Source organism: Chrysoperla carnea, chromosome 1 (assembly GCF_905475395.1).
Source record: "Chrysoperla carnea chromosome 1, inChrCarn1.1, whole genome shotgun sequence".
NCBI classification, from domain to species: Eukaryota; Metazoa; Arthropoda; class Insecta; order Neuroptera; family Chrysopidae; genus Chrysoperla; species Chrysoperla carnea.
In genome coordinates this window covers 65954542-65967627 of record NC_058337.1, presented here as the reverse complement: position 1 = coordinate 65967627, position 13086 = coordinate 65954542, and the positions used below count along the sequence as shown (strand labels likewise).

The 13086-nt window shown below is 28.0% G+C and overlaps 1 protein-coding gene across 4 annotated transcripts; it reads left to right on the top strand.

Annotated features, from left to right (window-relative positions):
* The first annotated feature begins 257 nt into the window (after positions 1-257).
* LOC123301012 (ras-related protein Rab-5C) lies at positions 258-4819 on the top strand. Of its 4 annotated transcripts, none has more exons than XM_044883734.1 (4): positions 258-380; positions 873-1141; positions 2969-3258; positions 4500-4819. In XM_044883734.1, exons 2-4 carry the CDS (start codon positions 897-899, stop codon positions 4616-4618), a joined length of 654 nt encoding a protein of 217 aa, XP_044739669.1. In that variant the 5' UTR covers positions 258-380; positions 873-896; the 3' UTR covers positions 4619-4819. The 4 variants fall into 4 exon arrangements, with proteins under 4 accessions (XP_044739669.1, XP_044739678.1, XP_044739685.1 ...); XM_044883743.1 differs by having other exon boundaries at positions 284-380; positions 880-1141; XM_044883750.1 differs by lacking the exon at positions 258-380 and adding an exon at positions 604-744 and having other exon boundaries at positions 880-1141.
* The last annotated feature ends 8267 nt before the right edge of the window (positions 4820-13086 follow it).

The window sequence follows — 13086 nt, the reverse complement described above, 5'->3', positions numbered from 1 at the left end:
TTAATAAAAAAATATAAGTAAAATTTTAATCAAATAATTGTTTAAATTAATTATTCAATAATTATTAAATAAAAAATTCTTTGTATAGAATATGTTTTAAATATTGTGATGTGGCTTAGGACATATTTGTCATTTGGAATTGTACAAAGGGCGGAAGAGTTGCGCTGAGAAAGTTAATTGAAAAATAACTAAAGTATAATAATTTTATTTAGAAGTATCCAATTTATTTACATTATATATTTTTACAAAGTTTTTTTTATTAATTTTAAAATAGTTATTTATAAAGTACATTTAAGAATTTAATTAATGTGTTCTTGATAAATATTTTTTGTCGGAATATTATTTTCCTACTTTGTCGTTTGATTTGTGATAAACTTCAGGTAGGTTATAAGCGAATATAATATTATTAATTATATTTTCTTTTTGTGATTTGATCTCATTAGTTACTTGGTTTTAAGTGTGTGCGTCATCGTGTAATTTATTATTAGATAACGTTATTAATATTCTTAAAAATAAGTTATTCATGTTATTAGAATTGTGAAATTGGTAAATTATTGCAGCCATTTTTTGATCTGTCAAAAAGATGTCAGCTGATTTGGTCGCCCCTTAAAAATTTTGAACGCCCAGTTTAATGATAAGAAATGTTAAATTTTTGATCGCAAATTAATTCTTTGTATGTTTAAGTGCTCTCTCTTATCATTGTTTATATTTGCATAGACTTAACAGTCAAAGGAAATTGTCCAGGTAATAATAACATCGTCCATGTCTTTTTATTTTAGTATCCAATTACAATTTTTATGTGTTTTTTTTGGAGTTACAAGGTTGAATGTTTATTTGTGTAATTGTTTGACGTCTTATTGTTTTGTATTCAGTTCTCAGTGAATTGAACAAAGAAAATGGCAACTCGTGGTGGTACGGCTCAACGGCCGAATGGTACACCTCAAGGAAAAATTTTACAATTCAAACTTGTGTTGTTGGGTGAATCAGCTGTTGGTAAATCTAGTTTGGTATTACGATTTGTGAAAGGTCAGTTCCATGAATATCAAGAAAGTACGATAGGTGCCGCATTTTTAACACAAACAGTTTGTTTGGATGAAACTACAGTTAAGTTTGAAATTTGGGATACTGCTGGTCAAGAACGGTAAGTTATGTTTCTGTAAATAATTTTAATTATAAATACCTTTAAATTACAACTTAGAATACATTTTTACTCTATAACAAATTTTGAGTGAGTTTCAATTTGATATTTCCCTTAGGACATTTTTACTACCAAAAATATCGATTGTTATATTTTTCTTGAAATTCAATACTCTTATTTAAATTTTTAATTTAGTAAGTCACATTCTAAGTGTAAGTATAATTTTATAATGTGCACATTTTCAAATACTCGACCAAGTTGCTCGGTCTACTAATTGGTGGCATATAAATATTCTGCAAGTGAGCAGTTATATCGTCGAAATATATACTGCGAATTTTTAGAAGCCCTCAGCGAAGGCTTTAGCCTTTAGGAAACCCTTAGCGAAATACTAGTCACGCTTTTATCCTTCATTATACCGATTTAAAATCCTATAAAAAAATTTGCCATTTTTTATTCTATAATGTATATATCCCCATTTTGAAAGCCATTTTAAGAAATTATTTCATAAAATTTGCTTATTTAGAAGAACTGAAGGTTAAAATATACGATTATTAACAAAGAAACAAATCATTTGCATAAATTGGTAATAAACAACCTGGTGTAATATATAAAACTAACAGTGGGATCCTTCTTCAAGCTTGGTATATCGCTTGACGATTAGTAGTCATTGATCAACCAAGTAAAAAATCTCTTGGAAAAAAGAGTGCGTGTATCTTATAAATTTCTCAAATCTTATACACACGACTGGGATGAAAATATTTTGATGTGGCAACTATCACCATTAAAAATTATTTACTATAATTGATTTATCATCCTAATCTTTCTGTTTTTCATATTAAAATGTTTTTTCAATTTGAAAGTTATTTTTTATTAGCTAGACTCAACTAAAGATTCGTAAGTTTCACGTAAGAAATAATTGCAACAGTTACAACTTTTTTCAACTCTACAAACATTTTGTACAGACATATTATTGTTTCTAATCACTGCGCTCGCTATACTCAAGAGAGGTATCTAAAGTTCTAGTTAAAATTTGGCAGTTATTAAATTGAATGAAAATCATACCACTTACACAATTTTTTTTCGATTTCTCAAAAAGTTTATTTTGGAACTTGATCTCTTCTTAAAACAGACAATTCAATTAGAATAAATGTTATTTCCAACGTACTTGACAGAAGTGTCTGAAGAACGATCATAGTCTAGGTACCTGTCAACATATGTTGTGACTGGTCCAAGAGATGTAAGTGTCCAAAAAATTGAAAATACTTTTTTTTACATCAAAATAATCTGCTGAGCGTGCTAATTATTCTGATGTAAAAAAAATTATTTTCAATTTTTGCTTAATTTTGATCACTTGGTCGCGATATGTTTAATATGACGTTATTGATAATTGCAAATTTAATAATTAAAGTGTACTTAATTATGCTTAGCCAACAAACTTTTTCTTCTATCAAAATTTTCGTAAGGGAAGCGTTTTCTTTCAAATTCATTTTGTCTGAAGTTCATTGCCATAAAGCTGCTTTGTTGTCTGTGAGGCAAAATGTATTTGTGTCCAATTTTCTCGATATTAGCACGATAAAAACGAATATTTCTCAATTTTCGAAAAAGAGAATGCTCTAATTATGAAAATTTTCGTTGAGAAAAATATCATGTCAAGCATAAATAAAACACAAGAATTTCTAAATGTATATTTATCAGTGACATCATATTCTGCTGAGCATCCAAGTTATTATGCAGACGGATATCGAGATTATTAAATATTTTTGTATTAAGGTTGTATTTAAAGCTACTTTGTCCTAAACCAAATTTTTACATAAACTTTGTGGTTTACAGGTATCACAGTTTAGCGCCAATGTATTACCGTGGTGCTCAAGCAGCAATTGTAGTATATGATATTACAAATCAAGATACATTTGGTCGTGCTAAAACGTGGGTAAAAGAATTACAACGACAAGCATCACCAAATATAGTAATTGCATTAGCTGGAAACAAAGCTGATTTGATAAATAAAAGAATGGTTGAATATGATGAAGCACAACAGTATGCTGAAGAAAATGGTTTACTTTTTATGGAAACATCTGCTAAAACTGCAATGAACGTTAATGAAATTTTCCTCGCAATAGGTAAGTTGCTGAAGTATAATATAATTTTCAAATAAACAATTGAATTAGTTTAATGATTCATTTTTAATCATAATAATTAAATAATTGATCAACGTCAATTTATTGTATTCATAATAATTTATGCGTAACAGCTATGATCAATCCGGATCAAAATTTAAAATAACTATCACAGTTATTATCTTTGGTAATTGTGTTAGTTCTGAGCCATTAAAATGAAGCCATTTAAGAGATCACCCTACACGACTGGAGGAGTAAGGTTCGTCGTCCATAAAGCTACATATTTTCTCAAATTACTCCAGATCAGTGAGGAAGTGTTAGTAAATTGTTTATAACTAATTTATATTATAAAATACGTGACAAATTTAACTTTTTGATTGACTTTATAAGAACAAAAACTAAAAATGCAAAACTTGCCGTTCTTTAGTCCGATAAACAGTTTAAAAAACGCAAAACTTATCCTTACGACAAGCAGTTTTTTCTACATGTTTGGCTTTGCATACTTTACTGTGACGTGAGTGTACACACGCACGCGCATACACGATTATTTTGAAAGTTTTGCTAATGTGTATGTATTTACGTAATTTGCATTTGCGTATGTAAGGTGTATGAATAATTCTTTTGTATCTTAACATTTTTATCAAGTTTAGTGTGTTATCAAATCCAAGCTTTTAATTTTGCTATTCCTTTTTCTCTATAAAAAATGACCCAAAAATTATTGGTTTATTTTTTAAATTGATTCGTTTTTTCATGAGAAAATATCTTTCGATTTTTTTAAGGCTCTATTTTATAGTTGGAAATTTACTTTAAAAAATTAACATTTTTATCGTTGTGTGGCATTTTTCGTGTGTCCGGAACCCAAATGCCACATTTAGATTTGACGAGCGACGTGCCGCGCATGAGCTTAAAGCTCGAAATGAAAACTTTTCGCGAGATAAATAGAAAATCCCTTTCATGCATACCAGTAAATCATTTTGTATTAGAATGGAGCGTATGGTTTGGTCCAATTTTCTAGCTTAGCTTTTACACTAATACCCTAAATGAGTGTTATATAAATGTTTAAAAATTAAAAAATCAAGGGTATATTAATTGCGATAAATATCAATTACATTACAAGATTATTTTATGAAATTAAAAAGAAAATCCGTAAGGTCTGATTGCGTTTGGGTATCGTAACTTATAAATTTTATCTACTTAAAATGAATTTTATAATTTTTATTATTGAACAATTAAAACAATTTCAGCGAAAAAATTACCGAAAAACGATCAAAATACTACTGCTGGTGGTCCTGGTCAAGGTCGACGACTTGGTGAAGGTACTGAAGGCAGTGGAGCAAGAGTAGCGGGTAACTGCTGCAAGTGATTCTGTTTAAATAGTCCACATATCACCAACATTGGCGATATATATAAATATATTATCTCAATATAAAATACGTGACATTCATATTAAAAAAAATATATTAATTTAATACAGACCAACAACATGCCCGCACATACAATGGTGATGGTGCATGCGTGGTGGTTGTTTTAAAAAAAAAAATAATTACGCGTGCGCGATTTCTCACATACAACCTTACTACAGCTCTTTTACAGCAATTATATAAAACAGAGAAAATGGATGTTGAGATATTTGAATGGGGGAAATTTTGAATGAACAACAAAAAGCAGTGACTTTTCTATTTTAAAAAAATATTCAAAAGTGGTGATATCAGTGTATAATATATGAAAATTATTCTTATATAGTCCGGTCTATTCCGGTAAATCCCATATTATATATAAATATATATAAATATAAATATATTAAAGAAAAAGGATTAATAAACAATAAGATAGATTCCAAAAAAAATATATATATCTTTATTAGATACATTTAAAATGGTTTAAATCATACATTTCGGTCATTTTTGTTTGAAGGGAGCAATAATTATTTATTCTTGAATAAATATATATGTCGTTTACGCTGGTTTTTTTACGACGAATGTATATTTATTTAAGATCAAGTCTTTTTTGGCTCTAAGAGCATTTATCAAATATTATTAAAGCAATATTGTGCATTTTTTTTTTTTTTTTGTAAATGGTGCTTTTTTAGAATTGTACTACAGAAATTTTTTATTTTCGAAAGCGTTAGTTTTATCATCGATTGTGGGAAAAATATTTTAATCGAAAAGTTCTGAAATGTACCTAAAATACTCCAGCCGAAAATTATGATCTATTTCATTAAGTTTGTTCTTTTTATTTACATGCATGAATTATGTATGCTATTTGACGTCACAAAAGTACCTTTTTTTATTACAAGCATGTACATTCTTATAAATGAAACTAAAAACGAGGGTAGCTAATTGATGTAATTTTATTTTTATTGAGAAGGAATTGGTTTTTTTAACCCAATTGATTTTTTCCAGAAGGCTTTTAAATAAGTCTAGAGTATTTTAGTTGACTTTTACCAGGAATGAAGTACAGTAGCGTTCAACACGTGTAAAAATAAAAGGAACAACCTAGTTTATTTTTGGGAAAAAGAATTTCTGTAGATATTTTTGAGAACAGTTAAAAATCAGAAGAACCATTATAAATGTACCTTACTCTAAGTAATATTGTACCAGTTTTAATATATATTTTATGTGTACTCTGCTTTATTAAAAACAAATTGGATTTGATTCCAGTATTAAGTAAAAAAAAATCATAAAAAACACAAAAAAACTATAAAAAATAAGTAAATGGTATTTTATTCATCATTCAAAAAAAAAAAAAACTAAATATGTACCAAATGTAAAATTTAAAAAAAAATATATACCTAGGTTTATAACGGGTGTTTTATTTAAGTTGCAACCAATTTATGTCAAAAATTACGCATTTAAAGGAAAAAATAATAGAGTATCAAAATACACTAGCTTTATATCATAAGAAGTTTTCGTTGAATAAATTTTAAAAAATTGCTTGAATATACGAAAAACATAAATTTTTTGACTCTAGAGGATGCCTTACTTGATGGAAAGCTAAATTTTAAAAGAATTATAAACTTTTTTTAATATTAATTTCTGATAAAAACATCGCGAATGTAAAAAAAATGTATTTCTTCGTCATCGATTAATTAGTCATCAAATCTTTCTTATCCTGATAAATTTTTTTCAATAGTTACATGATTAGATAAATGTTATCTGAAAACTTCTAAAAATGTATACATAAATTATATTTTCGGATTATTAGCTATACCTAATTTGTTTTCAAAGCGCGTGAAAAATTTTTTTGTCTTACAAAAAATGCATACTTCTAACAAAAAGTTTGTGTTTTATGACAGGACAAGAGAGAAAAAGTTGAAAACAAATTAATTTTTAAGTAGAAACATTAGTAAGAACATAGAAGTTAATTGTATAATAATATTCAGATTGAAAATCTTAAAAACTTATTGTTTTTGTAATATTAGTTTGATATAAATTATCTCAACTTAAATGAAACACCCCGTACATTATTTATGGAATAATTGTATACTGGATACAATAAAACAATGGTGTTTTTATGAATTTAATTAATTAATTGCACTCTCAAATACCTTGTGTTTGTTATAGAAATTAATTGAGAAAAATGGATAATATGCTCGTTTCTGATAAATATTATGAAATAGAGTGATTTAAAAATAATAAATCAAATATGTTTTTTATGGAGTCCATAAAAATAAATTGATTTATTTTTTGTTCTCTTTGACTGATTTTTGAGAAGATGATTATGTGATTGCGAGCAATTTAGTAACTAACAAATTTATAATTTTTTTAATTATGTTAATTAATTTATTGGTATTATGATAATTCGTTTTTAAAATTATTACACAAACGAAATTAGGGTGTTTTTACTACTTAAAAAATAACGTATGTTTTCTATTTTTATATGGCATTCAAGTGAGAAATATTAAAAGAATTGTTTCATCCATGGTATGTGCCGGTGTACGCTGTGAGGATTGGGCAGGGAGGTATTCTTTTTTTCGATTCATTTACTCGTAAAGATTGCTCGGAAACACGACACACTTATATTGTTAAATAACTAATGTGATTGTAAAGAAAACATAATGCGATATCATGTTATCAATGGTGAAAAGTTAGGAGATAATGTACATTAAAATTTTTGTTTTTTTAACCGCTTGATTGATTGAATTACGCTATTTATCTCTTTAGAATTTTATTTTTATACTGGAATCTCAAGGGGGCACGATACCTCAGAGCCAAATTCTAAAACTGAACAAAGCTAGAGTATACTTCTATCATTTTTTTTAGTAATCCAGCGGATATCGAACCATATAATAAGTTTTGTTTTAGCTGGTGTGTTACGGTACTATTTATTTTAGAAATAATCTTAACTTAATCGAAAATTTGTTTTGCTTTTTTACTCTATGGTTTATCAGAATGCCATTTTTTGTTACTGTCTAAATTTTCGATGAATTAGTAGTGTCGGAGCTGAAACAAAATACCAGAAAGATCCAAAATAAAAAACAAAATTTACAGATTTATAGTAATTGATGTGGAATAACAAGCAGTCACAATTTTATCAGATTCTACTGCTACTCTATCTATTTACAGTGGAACCCCGGTAATCCGTCCCCTGGCTAATCCGACATGTCTATTATTATTACATTCATAATGAAGTATGATTTGTACTTCAGAGTATAACATAAAGAATCTTATCATTGGATTTGTGATTTGTCGGATTACAAGATACTCTTTTGTAAAAAATTCCGGACTATAGGGGGTTTAAGGCAATACTCTATGATCCGAAAAATTCGATAGTTTGACCCTATCCTGCAAAACGTTTGGCGGATTACCGGGGTTTCCACTGTATATCAAGATGTGTAACGATTAAGAAAAATTGAATTCGCTATGGACTGTGAATAAAATTGTTATGTATGTATTTCGTAGGTTATACAACAATCAATCATCCTCACATTGCGAATGAATTCGTCAATAATTTTAAATTACAATTTATTATAATACCCATAAGTGGAATAGATTCATATCAAGATACATAAATAAATAGATATGTTTTTTGGAATACTTTCTGATTGAATTAAACTTTCTATATAGTTGCTACCTGTCTTTGTAAATTCATAGACACAAACCAATATTAAGTGGGGCACCTAAGAAAGATAAACCCAATTTCAATAAAAGCATCTAAAAATTCAATAAATAAACATTAATTCTTACACATGGTGTTTCGCCATAAATTTCTCATCTCGATAATTAAATCATAAGATTTTAATTAACAAAAGGGTTGAAACAATTCATTTTTGGATTAAAAGGAGTGTAAATATTTTTCTATTCCAATTTATGCCCCTTCTAATCTAAAAATCTTTTATTTGTACCCTTTATGTGTAAACGTATTATTTAACTATTAAAATGAGGATTTATTGAAACAGTCAAGGAAAGTTTAACATGATACACCTGGTAAAAGTAAATAATGCAGCTCTGCCCCACCTTAAACAAACATAAAATATTGAATAACATACTTATTTGTTTATGAATCTTGGGTTCATACTAATACAATAAAAAAAAATATGTTAAAATTTTAATTTTTATTTAAAAATTATATATATATATTCTCAATTTTATATGTACTATATATTTCGCTTGTAAAACTATATTTCACGATAAAGAGGTTAGTTTTTTAAGTAATTTTATTATTACTCTAGGAATAACAACAAAAAAATGAATAGTAAAAAACGGTTTTGGTATTAGTTTTTCGTTTGTTTTTTTCATTTAATTAATACGTTGTATGCAAATGTGAAAGCAAAATATGGCAATATTTGGTCATATTTATATCGACGATATTATGTTGATTCTAAAATTTTAGGTGTTGCGTGAGTGTTATTGAAATAATATGGACTGCATTTGGCAGAAATTGTCTATTAGTAAACTGAAGTCATTGAAGAAAATTATTGAATTTCGATTAACAGACTTTGTCGATAGTATTACACACAATTTTTCTCTTCGATCCCACAACAGCAAGTGGTCTAAAAGCTTAATAAACAGCCAAAAAACTGTCTATTAGTGTATTACTTAGATATTAAGAAAGGTTTGAATTAAAGATTTTTATTAACGATGTTGTAGGGGGAGAGGGCGTAACTACTTTTCGAAAAATTACTGAAACATTGAAGTGACTTTTTGAGTTATGCAAAATATCGAAAGGTTTATGTATTGCTACGTTCAAGGAAGTACTAAAGGGTATGTGCAAAACTATGTGTTAAAAAAGTACTAAATACAAAATTTCAATATTCTATGGCAAATGGTTCTTGTGTTATGCGGTATATAGTAATGTTTTAATTATCTATCAGTGTGTTTTGAATTCTGATTTTACTGGTCTATGTAGTTAAAGAAACTGAAACTTTCTGGGCAAATAAAAGCAAAACATTGTACAAAATACTTACCTTCAATATGTACTAATTGCAGCAGCCAGGCACATTTCTCAGAAACGGTATACTATCGTCCACGTTGTTATTGTTCGACTTCAGGGGTCGTGACTTGTCGTTAAAATTATTATATTTCAACAGGCGTATGCAGTGAATTTGAAAATTTTCCGTTTGTTTTACAAACTTCGAACGAAATTTGAGAATGAACTAAACATGGCATATTAGGGGCTACAAATTTACAAATCTTCGAATTTCTAAACTCCTCTTATTAGTCACTTGGTTACTAATCGTAATTTTTGACTAAATGCGTCCAACTTTTTCTTTTATGATTTCTATTTTTTTGGTTTTCTTTTCAATTATTTACAATTGCCAATTTTAAGTTTTTTAAATAGTTAGTTAAATTTTGCTAAACTGAAACGATAGTGCTAACGATAGTGTTGATCCCAAAGTTTCTAAATTATTATTTAATATATTATTTCGTAATAAATTTTAATTTAAGAGAAAAACGCTATGAATTTCTTTCCACATTTTTAAGCGAATAATTATTTATTTATTTATTAAACAGAGTAATGAAAATAGCATGAGATCAGATTTAAGAGGTTCTACATCAATATCCGTTTAGGATTACAAATAAAAGTCACAGTAATAAGGTTAAACAACTTAAAATTTCCTTGGAATAGATTTAAAGGTTGCATGATGAATGAATATGTAATAGAACGTGTGGTGATTTTAAAATTTTGCTCAAGGATTTGGGTTTTATTTGCAGTAAATCTTTAAAATTCTTCTAGAATATTACGAACTAAAAGAAACTATAATAAAGGCGTATTAAATTGGAGTATTTTAGAGGGATTCAATGCGAATACAAAATTATTTTTTAGTAGCAAGTATAAATATTCCATGAATTATATATAGTAGAAATCATAGAAGAAAATATTAAAAAAGAAGTTTTTCTAAATTTAATTTACAAAACCCTTTACTTTTTTTGTAATGCATTTCAGCTGGATTTTAGAGAGAGAAAAAAAATATTATTTGATAAATAAAATTATTTTAGTTACTATTTATAGCAACAATGTAGATATTTACAGTAAACACTCGATAAACAGTCCAACAAATAAACAAAAAGGGATATCGAGAAGCAATTTGTAGCAGGAAGTGGATATATAAGTGGACATACATACATATTATATAAAATAGCTAGATTTTAATAAAATTAATTACGAAATTTATTGTGTTTATATATTTAAATATTAAATAAATAATTGTTTCACTAAATTTAATGTATTCGTTATTGATTCCTAAAAATCCTATCAACTTAATAATAACATTGACATTAACCTGCATTCAAATTTTCAATACTTTATCTACATTTAGAACTTTAAAAGTGCCTCTAAGATATTGTTCCGCTTAGCTCCTTCATAACGAATTCAGCTCATTTGAATTAAAGGAAGCCGCTGGTGATGCTCAATCGTATAAGGATACAAATAGATAGATGTGTATACAGGGCGGTCCAAGTTATAACAGCAGGATTTCAACAAATGATAGACAACGATTATTTGACTTAATAATGATTATTTCACAATATACTTATAGCCGAGAAGGCCATTCTTTTCTAGATACAAGCTGTTGAAATTTTGGAAAAGAATGACATTTTTTATTGTCTTACCAATTTGAATGCTTAAAAAATTGAAATTTTGGAACATAGTATGACCTAACGATTCATCATGATTGAAAGCTTATGTGACCTAGACGTGCCTATAAGCCTCTTACTAATTTCATTGGACTAAATTGAATTATGGAATACCCATATTTCCACCGTGGATTTTCGTTATTTATGATTATAAGCTTTATAGATAAAGTATTCTTTAGCTCACGAAATGTTATAGCTTGAACCACCCTGCAAAGAGTGGTTAAAAATGGTCTGAAAAACTTCAGCAACAAATTTCACATGGAACATAAATAGAACATTTGTTTTGTTAGCTAATATTACATTTTTTTAAATTCATCAACTTCAAATGTGTTTTGACTCATTTTTAACTGTAGTAAGGTATAAAAGAAAAATTAAAAAACAAACATTAGTTTTATTTATACATTTATGAATGAGACTCTAACTAAATAAAATTGAGTACCTATTAATTACATAATAAATAATGAGTAAAAATTAAAATTTTTTTTGAGAGGGAAGAGCCTGGTGCTTTGATAAACAATTGTCAATGTTTGGTGTCAATTTACTGAGATATAATCTTAAGTTTATTATCTCCTAAGTTTATTATATCCAGTTTGTTTCTTTTTTGTGCCAATAGGTGGGTAATCGCACTGAAACCTTTTTCCACCAGATACGAATATGGAAAAGCAACATACTTTCTGGCGATATTCCACAATACGAGATAAGCTACGCAGGTATATCTTTTTGAACTCAGAATAGTTGTTACCCTTGATTGAGTACCCTATTTCAAAGTCTGTGTAGAGGACATTTTAATGTTGGACGTAAGTTAAAACGCCATCTTCTTGGCAGTTTGTCTGTGCTAAATTGATAAACTTGGAAAATTCACGAGGAAATCGTCGTGCTGTTTTTTATGTTTTCAGATAAAAACTAAGCAAAATACTATCTTTGTGTATGATTTATTTAATTCATGAAAATTAAAGTCGCAACCTGCTTAAATGAGATAAACTATTGTGAACGCCCATTTACATCTCACAGAACCCTTAATCCTTTTTTTTTTTTGTTCGCATGGACGGCGGACTCCTTGTTGGTCTTCGTGAACCCCTGGGAATCCATATGGACCACTTTTTCATATGAAATTCTTATAATGAAGTCACACAGCGTACAACAGAGAATATATCGGTAATAAAGATAGTCTCTGGCGTACAGTGTACAAACTCAGAAATTTTTATAGCGTGTTTTCAGCCTATATCGCTTTCGGCTTTCATGTTGCATTGTGTAGGAAAGGTTTAAGAGCACGAAACTTTTAACAGTTCATATTTTCTTATTTGTATTGCCCTAGACACAGATTATAAGTATATTACATATAAATAAACTATAATCTGTGGTCTTTATAAAAAACCATATTTTTTATAAAAAAAAAAAGAAAGACATATTTCACTAATGGCATTATAGTGTGATCAAATAAAAAAAAAATGGTGTCAATTTTTAGATAATTCTGAGCTCGGAGAAAAAAAATTGAATTAAGTAGATAATTATGATACAAATTGAAGAAACTAAAATCGAACATTTTTTGATGGTCGGAAAGGGTCCAAAAAAATGGTAAAGTGACCTAATCCGATCTTTCGCGTCAGACACCGTCGGATTGAGTTAGAAATAAAAAATCTTTTAATAAGCTTAGGCGCCGTAAAAAGACGAAAAAAATGAGCTGCGAATGAACCCGACTTCTGCAAAATGGCCCTAAAAACATTTTGGTGCGGTAACGCGCTATTTCTTTTCGTGA